This window comes from Olea europaea, chromosome 8 (genome assembly GCF_002742605.1).
Source record: "Olea europaea var. sylvestris chromosome 8, O_europaea_v1, whole genome shotgun sequence".
Classification (NCBI taxonomy): domain Eukaryota; kingdom Viridiplantae; phylum Streptophyta; class Magnoliopsida; order Lamiales; family Oleaceae; genus Olea; species Olea europaea.
This window is the reverse complement of record NC_036244.1, coordinates 464,037-476,620: the sequence shown is the minus strand read 5'-3', so window position 1 is coordinate 476,620 and position 12,584 is coordinate 464,037. Positions and strand designations below refer to the sequence as shown.

The 12,584-nt window shown below is 32.3% G+C and overlaps 1 protein-coding gene across 1 annotated transcript; it reads left to right on the top strand.

The window, feature by feature from the left end:
- Nucleotides 1-7,441: 7,441 nt before the first annotated feature.
- LOC111398454 (oleosin 1-like) lies at nucleotides 7,442-8,136 on the top strand. The gene is made up of 2 exons (XM_023025356.1): nucleotides 7,442-7,685; nucleotides 7,770-8,136. The coding sequence occupies exons 1-2, from the start codon at nucleotides 7,541-7,543 to the stop codon at nucleotides 7,967-7,969; spliced, it is 345 nt and encodes a 114-aa protein (XP_022881124.1). The 5' UTR covers nucleotides 7,442-7,540; the 3' UTR covers nucleotides 7,970-8,136.
- The last annotated feature ends 4,448 nt before the right edge of the window (nucleotides 8,137-12,584 follow it).

Here is a 12,584-nt window from a genome sequence, read left to right as displayed (position 1 = left end):
CTTCTTCTTCTTCTTCTTCTTCTTCTTCCTTGCCTTCATGGCTATGATGACATCTTCCTTTTGTGTGTTCTTTGTGGGTAAACCAAAGCAACTGAAAAAAATGAGTGATTGAAGGTTTTGGGTAAACATTCTTGAGGGTGTCGATTGGTTGGATCTATACTAAGCCTGGAGAAGGCTTTGGTGTTAAATCTTCTACTACATCTTGTATTAAAGCATTCAGTGCAAGTTTTCAAATAAAAAATCAACCAAAAATTTGCCAAGATTGAGTTTCTTCAAAATTGACTAGGGATGTCAACGAGCCGAGTCGAACCGGCTCGCGAGTTGAAATTTTAGGCTCGGGCTTGGCTCGAGTAAAATGATCAAGCCTTTTTATAAGCCCGAGCAGGGCTGAGTAAAAGCTCGCCAAAAAAAAGGCTCGACTCGAGCTTTTGACTCAGGCCTTTCTGAGCCGAGCCGAGTCGCGTAGGCTCAGTGTTTTGCTGAATTTTTTTATTTTTTTCTTCTTCCTACAAACATGGCAGCAACCTGCTTGCCTTTAAAATATTATGTTTTTTTTTCAATAAATATAGGCTTGTAAGCTCGACACCCAAAAATGAGGCTCGGCCCGAGCATTAGCTCGATTCTTTCGAGCCTCGAGCCGAGCTACGAGTTGCCCGAGTTGACGAGCCCGATTGGCATTCCTAAAATTGACCAAACCTAAAAACATTGATTTCAGCCAAACCAGTCATCGATAGGATGAACGGAGGCTAGATCTTAACTTAGCAGGTAGAGGCTTTTCTCTCTATGTCGCGCATCGAGCGACAGCAAAGCGTGGTAATGATTCTAGAGGAGCTTCCTTTGGACAGGTTGTTCATTTTATCATTCTAAACAACTAATATCGTTATTTTTACATTTCAGATTAAACAATGGATTTTGGATGATTTTGCCCCATGATACTCGGCTTGCAATTATTGGTCAGTGGCATTGGTACATTTGCTGAAACTTTATGGCAAATAGTGGTGGCCCTAAAACATCATATTCGCATATCTTGATGTTTACTAACGTTTAGACATGGTCTACTCTACTAAATTGGCTTAGCCCATTTAAATTCTAGCACTAGCAAATCATTGTGTAGGGTGATAATAGGATTGAGGTTATCGCGTGCTAGAAATTAGGAACTATTATAATTGTTACATGGTTGAATTATTAATTTGATAAAATCAGTTTATTATCTTTGTCATATATTGTGTGTGAAATTGTATGGTTGGCATACTTTTTTGTTTCATCATTATTTCCATTAGAATATTTAGACCTTACCCATTTGAATATTCCCTTGATCTAAGATTAAGAATCTTACGAAATTCTGAGAATCTAGAACAATGTATATTGCCTGTTATCCTATGACTATTTTGTGCAGCTTAATTGTAATTTTTCACATTTTAATTGATTCTTAAAATGACAACTCGCAATTTTGATTTGAAAATTTTAACAAAAAATGTGATTTTTCAATATAGCAACAAAAGATGAGAAATATTTTAATCCAACAAAAAGTTTTAAAGGCCATTGGATGCAATTTTTCTGTTGATTTTTCAAAAAAAAAAAAAAACAAAAGGAAGAAATCGGTGAGCTTGCTTATACTTTAAACATTTTACACTTGCCTAATGCTATTTTGAGAAAAGTAGGTAAACTTAAAATTGGAAGACTTGTATTTGCTCAAATCTACTCTAAACAAGCTTGACTTTTTTTTAGTTTTAAAATGAATCTTGCAAATGATCTTGACGACAATTTAGACATGTTTAATAAACTTGTTCAAAATATTGTTAATTGTGAAGAGCTAATGTCTGAGACCTACAAAACTATAATTTTGCTTAATTCCAACACCTATAAATAAGTTAAGAATGTGATTAAATATGATAGGGACACCTTGATGCTTGAAATTGTTAGTGACTTGGAAATAAGGAGATGAAACTTGGAGTTGAAAAATATAATAAAAAAGTGGTGAGATTCACATGATGCGAGCTAAAACTCAATTTAGGCAAAACAATCACGATGGATATCAAAGTAGTGACAAGTCAAGTAATAATTGAGGTAAGAAAACATGCAAGGGTCGGTCTTGATCGAAATCTAGGACCAAGGTGAAGAAATGCTGTGGTTGCCGGAAAATGATGCATTTTATAAAAAATTGTCATAAAGAGAAAGGTAAGCAAAAGGTTAAACAGAGAGATGAAGTAAATGTGTTGTCTTTTACTTCTAGTGCTGGTGATGTTGAAGTATATATGATTACAAGACTTGTTATTTATACTGCTAAATTGAATCTAATTGTAAATTCCCTTTTGAATGAGCCGATACTTGATTTTGGTGCATTTTATCATGTCACATCTAAAAAGGATTTTTTGAAAACTTGCATGAATATAATGATGGACATGTAATGTGTGATAAATTTGCTTATACTGTTGCTGGGATTAGTAATATTACATTAACGTTTGACACTGATTTTTTATATACTTTGAAAGATGTTAGATACATTCTTGAATTATCGAGGAATTTATTTTCAGTAGGAAACTCGAGAAAGCTGACTTTACTAGTAAAATTGAAAATGGCTAAGGGTGCACTTGTTTCCATTAAGGGAAATAAGAAAAATAATATTTATATCACTACTACAGAAGTGATAAGAAGTTTAGATTTATCTATCTCTTCTGCCAAGGTTTAACACAAAAATGGCACAATAGACTTGCATGTGTAGTTATTAAGGGACTTAAGTTTCTCAATGAAAATGGTGCATTTTCTAATGATTGTTTGTTTGATTGATCATTATGTGATCACTAAGTACTTGATAAGTATCATAGAACTTCTTTTTCAACGGATGTTCACAAAATAAAAAGGCATGCTTGAATATGTGCATTCAGACTTTGAGATCCTGCTAGTAATCCTACCTTTGGTGGAATAGGCACTTCTTGTCTATTATTGATGATTACATGAGAAAAGTGCGGGTTTATGTTTTAAATGAAAAGTTTAACACTTTTCATAACTTTAATAATTGGAAAATGCAAGTTGAGAATCTAACTTGCAAAAGGATAAAGTTTTTGAGAATTGATAATGACTTAGAATTTTGGAAGACTAAATTTAATAATATGTGCAAAGAAAAAGAAATAACAAGGCATAAAACTGTTTCTTACACTCCCCAATAAAAGGGGTTAGCGGAAAGGATGAATAGAACTATACTTGATAAAATGCAATGGATGATGTTAAGTTCTAGAGGTCAAAAGTCATTTTGGGGCGAAATTGTTATGACTACTTGTTATTTGATTAATGCAACTCCATATTCTGTATTGAATGGTGATACTCCTCATAAAAAATGGTCTAGTAAGTTAAGTGATTTGTCTGTGCTTAAAACTTTTGATTGTGCTACATTTTCTCATCAAAGTGAAAAAAGTTTGAAACTAGAGTTAGAAAATGTACTATGAGGGTGTCAAGGGTTACATGTTATACGATAGAAGTCAAAAGGGGGTTAAGATCACCATGAGTAGAAATGTTAATTTTAATGAGGCTAAAATGCCTTTTCTTAAAACCGAATCTTAACCTATAAGTGAAGAAAATCAAGCCGAAGTGAGAGATCAATTGAAAATGGAGTTAGGAAAAATTAGCGATATGTTCTTGCCACTCCTAATGAGGTGGAGACTAGAGAGGAAATAGTGATAGAGAATCATCCTGAGGAATAAAATCCCTTAGTAGACTATAATTTAGTTAGGGATAAAGAGAAGAGATAGACGAGAGAGCTTAGAAGATTTGAATATGAATCTGAATTGGCTTTTACCTACTTTAGCTATGAGGAGCTAGCTAATAGATAGCCGAACACCTTTGAGGCGATAATGAAAAGTGAACGACATAAGGTAATGAGAGAGGAAATTTGTTCCTTAGAAAAGAATCAAACTTTAGAAATAATACCTAGACCTAAGAATAAATCTACCATTGATTGTAGGTGGGTTTTTAAAGTTGAGAAAAATGTAATAGTGCATCTGATTCCTTAAGGTTAAAAGATACGGTAGTAGCTAAAGGATACACACAGAAATATGATATTGATTATAATGAGATTTTTTTACAAGTTGTTAAGTACATTATTAGGGTCTTGATTACATTGGTTGCATATTTTGACTAGGAACTTGAACAACTTGAAGTAAAAATTATTTTTTTACATGATGAACTTGATGAACAAATCTTTATGAATCAACAAAGAGGTTTTAAGGACAAAGTAAAATATGATCATTTGTGTTTTCTTAAAAGGTCTTTATATGGCTTAAGACAGTCATCTGGACAACATTATAAAAAATATGATGCTTTTCAATTTCAAAGAAGTAAGTTTGATCATTTCTTGTATTTTCAACATGATGATGTTAATAATGATCACTTGCTCTTATTGCTTTATGCGGATGATATGTTTTTAGTTAGTTCTTCACCTAATTAGATAAGTACGATAAAAATAATCTTGAATGGCAAATTTGACATCAAAGATTTAGGTATAGCTAAGAGAATCTTTGGTATGAAAATTGAAAGGGATAGGTCAAATTATGCTTTGTTTTTGTATCAATCCTTATGTATCAAAGATTTTGAAAATATTTGACATAAATAATTGCAAACTTGTTACATTTATCTTTAGTTAATCATTTTGTGTTATCTAAAGATCATGCTCCATGTAATGAAAAGGAAATAGAATATATGAGTAGAATTCCATATTCCAATGTGACTGATCTATTATGTATTTGATGGTTTGAACTCGACTGGATTTAGCTTTTATTATTTGTACTCTTAGTAGGTACATGTCTAATCCAGGCCCCGAGCATTGAGAAGCCTGAAAGTGGTTGTTAAGCTATTTGAAGAGGACTAGTAATGTAGGTCAAAATTTTGGTATTAGAGAAGCGCACGTTTAATGTGTTATAAGGATTCTGTGTTAGGTCCTTCACAACACATTATTGAACTATTATTTTGGTTATGTTGTTGAGGATAGTCCGGAAAAAAATAATTGCTCTAGTATGTAGCTTAATCATTAATTAAAGAGGATTTAAGATAATGTGAAGAATCGAGTGGGTCACACAAACTAATAAATAATACAACGATGTTTATGCTATAAAAAGTTGGTAAAAAATGACAAACAAGCCAATAACAATCTAGCTGGCTAGTACCTAACAATCTAGCTGGCTAGGACCTAATTATATCCAAATTCTTCATGAACAACAAACACGGAACCATGACCCTCGTCCACGAAGAGTACACTAATATGTGCTAGATATAATTCCTTGAAAAATAATTGGGGAAAAAAAAGATTCAAACATACAAGTAATATTCAAAAACATAAGATTAACAAAAATATAAGATATGAGTCCACTTATATGGGATTCTTTGATTTGTAAAGATTCCAAACTCTCAACATATTTTAGCCACATAATTTTTGTGGAGAGTCGATAGGGACGATTGTATAGGCAAAAATTTTAAAATTTATTTTATTGTCCAATCAAATATTATTTGATACTATGTACCAAATATGCATGCATTGAATATTAGGCATAAAAACATTTGAAATTAGTATAGAGAAATAAAGTTTCATTCCAAAATGTAATATTAATAGTTAGTTGGAATGGAGTAGCTCAATCCTCTTATAAACTCACTATATATTTCATGTTTAGTCGATATGAAGCTCTGTTCCAACCTTTTTACAATCTCATTAGAACAAAGTACCACATCATCTTAGTCCCCTTTAGGGATACCCTATCAGTTTCTCTTCCTAAAATCAATAAAGGACTACATACTTTATCAAGACTCAAATTTTCCATTACGTCATGAGCTACCACATTAAGAGTCAACTAAGGATTTATTGAACCATATTGATCCAACTCAAGTTAAGTCTACCACTTTTTTTCCACTTCGACTGAAAATCTATCTTGTGCGTCCATGTGACTAAGCTTGGAATCTAACTTTGAATTATTGATAGAACTCATTGTAGGGAATTTGGTTGCATACCATATATAAACCTATTGGACATCGGAGTAGCACATTTTCTTCGTAAACCTTTAAAGGTTTAGAAAAGAACTATTATCTTGAGACCCATATTTGGGGTAAAAAGTTGTTTAACTTCATCCTTTTGCAACCAAATGTTGGTCGGTAAATGAATTAGAAAAAAGAAAAATAATAAATAAATTATCGCACTTCAGAAACCTCACAATGGTCGGTAAATGCTAGATTTGAGGTAAAAAGTTGGTTTATTTGTATCCTTCTGCGAACAATTTTGGATCGGTAAAAAGATAGTAAAAAATGATCAATATCTCGGTAAAGTTGCACCATCAGCAACCAATATTTGGTTGTTATAACCATTTAATAATTTTTCAATTAATAAATATAATAAAAAATGTACAAAAGAAAATAACAAAAATAAAGAAATTCACAATATACAATATTAACTATAAAATGTAATTGTCATTGCATATAAAAAGTAATCTAAGTGTTTATAAACATAAGCCAAATATAGGTTGAGACTCGAACAAAGTAATTGAAAACTTCTAGGACATAAAATCACAATGCAGATCCAAAATCTTCAACGAAAAATTTACCCCTTAGAAAACAGTACCATGACATCCCATTAGATTGGTTACAAGCAGGTATTAAAGCATGTCCAATGCTAACATGGATTGAAAGATTACATAAGCAAAATAGATAACGTTTGCAAAATTTCTCTCCAATGCAATCTTAAGTGTGATTTTGTCTAATTGACATGACCAAAAAAAAAAAAGAGGATGTTCATCTAAATGTAGAGTTTCTGTTGGTCCATGTGAGTCACTGAAAATTAATTTCTCTCTCTCATTTCTCTTTTTTTCCCCTCTCTATTATTATATATTTACATTGGATATGAAATGCATTGGAAGTGAATTTTGACCTTATAGCTGTCTATTCATCGATACCATATAGATATCTTCTACTTGTATGTCACCTATTAGAAATTCCTGTAACACTCTGGAGATGCTCTTAAGGACCTTTAATGTTTAATGCCAATTTTTGTACACAATTTTTTTTTTTAATTGACATTATTATCCTCAACATTCTATTTACTAGGGCAATTCATCCCTACTGATACTTCTCTTTCAAAAAATAAATAGAATGAAAACCATGTCAAATGAGTTTTGATCTCTAATTTAAAAAAATAAAACAATAAATATTCAAAGTGAAAAGAAAATTGGTCTTTTTCAACATCAGTGGCTCCGTGGATCGAGTTGGATTTAGACAAACCCATGTTTGTCCGAAAGAATAAGTTACAACGGTACTTATGTAACTTATAAGCTCGAACGAACATGGTCTTAAGAAGGTGAAGAAGAAATGATACGTGTCAAGCTACAAAAGCACTTTTTGTCTAGCAACACCATGGGTGATACAAACATCCAACACGTAACATCTTTATCCTCTTCTCCATACATTTCGCCTCTTATCTATATATACAACACACTCGCTACGTAATCCCATCACCGATCTTCTCACATGCACTAAAAATCCAATTTCGTTTCCATTTCGATTTTTCATCATGGCTCAAAATCAACAGTATTATGGCCGTGGGCAGCCACAACAGCATCAGCTTTCTCATCAGGTAGCCAAGACCACCGCCGCCGTCACAATCGGTGGCTTCCTCATGGTTCTATCCGGGCTAACTCTGGCGGCCACAGTCATAGGTTTAGTGCTGGCCACCCCTTTGCTTGTAATCTTCAGCCCGGTTCTTGTCCCCGCTGCCATAGCCTTGTTTCTGATATTTGCAGGGTTCTTGGCTTCAGGAGGGTTTGGTGCATCTGCCAGTTTTGTATTTTACTGGATGTATAGATATGCAACTGGGAAACACCCAATCGGGGCGGACGAGCTCGATCGGGCTAGAGAAAAGCTTGCGCATACTGCTCATGATATGAAGGAGAAGGTGGAGCAATTTGGGCAGCATCACATCAAGGGTAGCCAAGATACTTGAAGGAAAAACTGTTGGATAATGTAGGTTTGTGCACCTTTGGAACTTCTGTATCTTAATTTCAGTTTAGTTGGATAAAATGTTCGTAGAGGTTCGCGTGCTTTAATGTATTAACATGTTCCATAATTATGTTGTTGTTTATTTTTTAATCGCAGGCTACTGGTTCATTATTTTATTTTTCTTTCTACTCCTGGTTTATAGGAGATTAATTTTTTCAATAAAAAATTTCTTATACAATTTTTATTAAAAATTGGATACTTAGCTATACGAAACAGGGGCTTATTCGTGTTGGTGGTTAAATATTAAGATAATAACACACAAGAGAATCAGTTAGTTTCTAAAGTTAATAATAATATATTTTTACACTTCGAATGAAGTTTTAATTTATTTCTTTTGTATGTAAATTTAAAAATATTTTATAACACCTAATATATATATATATATATATATGAGTAATGTAATGCCTTAAATGCACGGTCAAAGCAATTACTATTGTTGGCATAAACGTTTCTAACTTTGGTGTAAATATCAACTGTGAATGTGAATAAGAGATGAAATCCTCTTTGTTTGTTTCTTACCAATGTAATTCTGTCACTCCTTTCTTCATGAAAGGATACAAATTTTGTCCGTATTTGGTCAAATTTTATTTTAAATTACAACATTCACAATTTTTATCTTTTTTTTTTTTTAAATCATATAATTTATGGCACTTATCAACTTATAATTATAAAAAGTTTCGGGGCTCACATCTTAAAGAAAAACATTTTTTTGAACTTTACATGGAAGTTGAGGTTAATGTTTGGATTCTTTTTTTAAAAAAAAAAAATAATAAAAAAAATAAAAATAAAAATTCTTTTAGATAATTTTATCTTTTTAGATTCAGTTCAACATTACATGACTGTTACGTAGTTATTTAATATTAAAATAAATGTTTCCTGTAAGTTGGATACATGAGTACCACAATTTTAAGAGGTTAAGAACATGTGCACTAAATTTTATCCGTGCGAATGGAAAATGTAGTGGTTATGAATAGTTTGAGTGTAGATACTTATACATTTTAATCTTTTATTAAAATATATTTTTCTATACCTTCCTTTTAATTACACATTTTTCTTTAAAATAATATTACACGTAAATAAAAAAAAAAATTTATTTTTCATTAATCTACTATTCTAAAATTCATTTTTCCATAAAAATTTGTGTCAAACACTCATCTAGACGATACTTTAATTGTCTAATAGTGTATTTAAATGCTAATCTTAAGGCAGTATTATAATGCAAAGGCAGATCGATAGTCAAGTAAAGTATTTAAGAAGAAAGATCTTGAAAAGATAAAATTTTATCTCATTTTTTCAGATTGAACCTTTGGGTAATGGAATTCATAAGAAAATAATAAATTTTAAAATATTTCAACAAACTCTTTATATTTAATATTTAATTTTACTATTCCCAAAAATTATTTATTATTTTTCTATATTTTTTATTTTAATTAATTTTTCTCTCTATTAGTTTATTATTTTCCTACGGTGAAAATTAAAACACTTTGAATTAAAGAGACTTTTGAAGTATGATTTTAAGAATTGATTGTTTAAAATAGAGAGCATCTCATGTCTGAAGATTCTTGGAAATGCTTTCATATGAAAAATAGGAAAAAGGTAAAAAAAATCATTGAGTAATGATATCTTGTTCTCTTACTTACACGATAAAGAGGAAATGACTATATGATGCCTCAAGAATTTAACGAATAACTTCTTAATCCTCAAGTATTCTGTCTAGACGCAGCTGGTACATTATTAAATCTTGCTAATAGTGCATGACCTACTAGGAGTTAGTTGTTTGAATAAACACTGAATTTTGTATAAGGTTACATTTCACTCCCATTACTCAAATTTACACTCCATTACTTACTAAACTTTTTTCACTCCATCACTCAGCATGTAGCTTCGGTTACCAACACATGCTGACACGGAGAACGGCTTATACGTGTGGTCTGTTAAATCTGTCCAAGTAAGTAATTGAATGCCAACTCATAATATTCCAAACACGAATTTGCAAAGAGAGATTGAAATCGTAGCTTCTTGATTGAATGAAACGCAGTCGGATTTCTCTCTAAATGAACCGTGAGCTCTCCACTCGAAATTGCAACTCCCAAATTCATTATCATTGCAAACCCTAACCCCGAAATCAATGCAACTCCCAAATTCATTATCATTGCAAACCCAACCCCCCAAATCAATTCTCAAACACAATCGAAGAAAATTCGTGAAGAATCGTGGTAAATGGAGGGACCACATCTAGATAAATTCCAAACATTTGTTTTGTTTTGTTTTGTTTCTTCTTTTTAGTATTTTTGCATCATTGTCTTGTGTAAACCGACAAGATCGAGACATTGTTGTCTTGCATAATTATTGTACATAGATTGATCCGAGTCTTGCTCGAAATTCTCCTTTTGATGCTTTGTCCCTTACAGATTTCTACTGTGTAATGTTCTGTATTTAACTTTAAAAAAAATGCAGTAATGAATTGTGTAATTTGTAAACTAAAAAATGATTTATTGAATGTTTTTCGATTGTGATGTATCACCGTTGTTTGGAAGTTCGTTTTTTCAACTGTGGCTGAAAATGTGGTTTATTGACCGTGTGTATTGTATGGAATTATTTTTGTTCACGGAAAGTTCATTTTTTATTCAAATGGATTCTGCATTTTCTTATCGGTCCTTAATTTTATGTTTTTTCACTGATGTCCTGATGCACAATTTTATGTTTTTTCACTCATGTCCTGATGCACCATTCGATGTAAGTGTTGGGTTTTGATACCAAATAAATTCAGACGATGATTTAAAACAAAATTTAGATAATTTATTGACACTATAGACTTGACTTGACTTGACTTGCCCTTTTTTGTGTGCCTGGTAAGTATGTATTGTACAAGAGAGTGGAGAGAAAAAGAGAGAGGACAACCAGATTGGGGAGAATTAGGAGAATTTTCCACCATTGTTGCTTCTTCTTCTTTTTCTTCCTACTCTTTCTAATACCATCACCATTTTTCTCCTTTGTGAGGTTGAGAGGACTTGTGGCAACCAAAGTGGAGGTGACGTTTTCGATCAAGTGTAGGTGGTTGCAATGTTTGTTCAATGATTTTTCTGAAAAGGGCAGAATTCGAGGCTGAAAATCAGGCAAAAAGCAGGAAGGATTTTTGGGAGTTATCTTCAATTTGTCAGATTTTATTTTCCATTTTTCAGCCAAACCAGTGATTGATTGGAGAAACCAACACCACAAGCCGACTTAGAAGGCGGAGAAGTAGGTGATGCTGTGGCGCGTGGATGCCATGCACAAAACTCTAGCGAGGAGCGTGTAGCATATTCCCGTGATGGTTTGAATAGACAAAATGTTTTCGATGACATAATGGATCCTGTGTTGCTGTCGAATTCTATTTCAAGCAATATGATGAAATTCGGACAATTTTGTCCTTTGATGTTCCGGGGGGGGGGGGGGGTGCCAAGTTCGTTGATTGGTTGCCGTAGCTGCTAGAAGATTTAGGATGAATATTTGTAGCCATAAAGTGGTGAATTTTCATCTCTCCTTCTTTATGGACATGTAGATATAGCCATCTTGGTATCATGTACTTTCCCTATTATTATTGCAATTATGGTTATTGTATAGGGTAACAATTTACTTTTTGCATTAGAAGTCATTGTGTAGGGTGACATTAGGATTGGAGTTACCAAGAAGGGGTAGTCATTGCCTGTTGCTAGACCTATAAAGAAGTTGTTAATTATTTGCATTGAATTCTTTGTGAATTTGTTGCCAATTTATTTTTTTCACTATTAGAATTGTACGTGACCTTAGGTAAATTTGTTTGACTATTTTGTGTGAATTGTATATGTACTTTGTCTATGGTCATTATTGTTGCATTTCGTGTTTTGTGAATTTTTGAGTAAAATGACAACACATTTAGATTTTTTTTCCTAATGAAAAAAAAAAAGTGATTTTTCAAATTGGCAAAACAAAGGTTTTTTTTAATAAAACTGTTGATGGCAAAGAGAATAGAGGAAAGAGTTTGTTACTTCACTACACTCACAAGATGCTCACAATGAAGAAGACAAATAACCCTCACACGGTTATCCCATATAATCTCACAAATCATAAAGGCTTACAAAGATAAAGGAGAAAATGTCAATAACACATTCTCACTTACCATTCACAGAGCAAACGGAATATGCTAAAGATCTCAATCCACTATGTATGCAAACACATTATACAAAGTAATCATATTGTTCTCACATTCTTTTAAATGTACATATCAAACATATTAAAATGTAATATATAACCATACAACAGAATAGTAATCATACATGTGGAAAGGATTGCACACAGATGTACATGCAGTAACCAAGTTTACTCTCAATAAACCTCACTAGAGCCATTACTCGACTCGGTGACAACATGCGCCTCTCTACTCTCCTATCTTTTCTTTTATTATCATTTATACGACAGTCTATTTCACCATATTTAAATTTATCACGATTAGAACACATCTTACTTTTCGCATTTGAGACCTATATTTGTCATCAATAGTTTTATAAAACCTTTTCATTTTGTCAAATTGAAAAAATCAC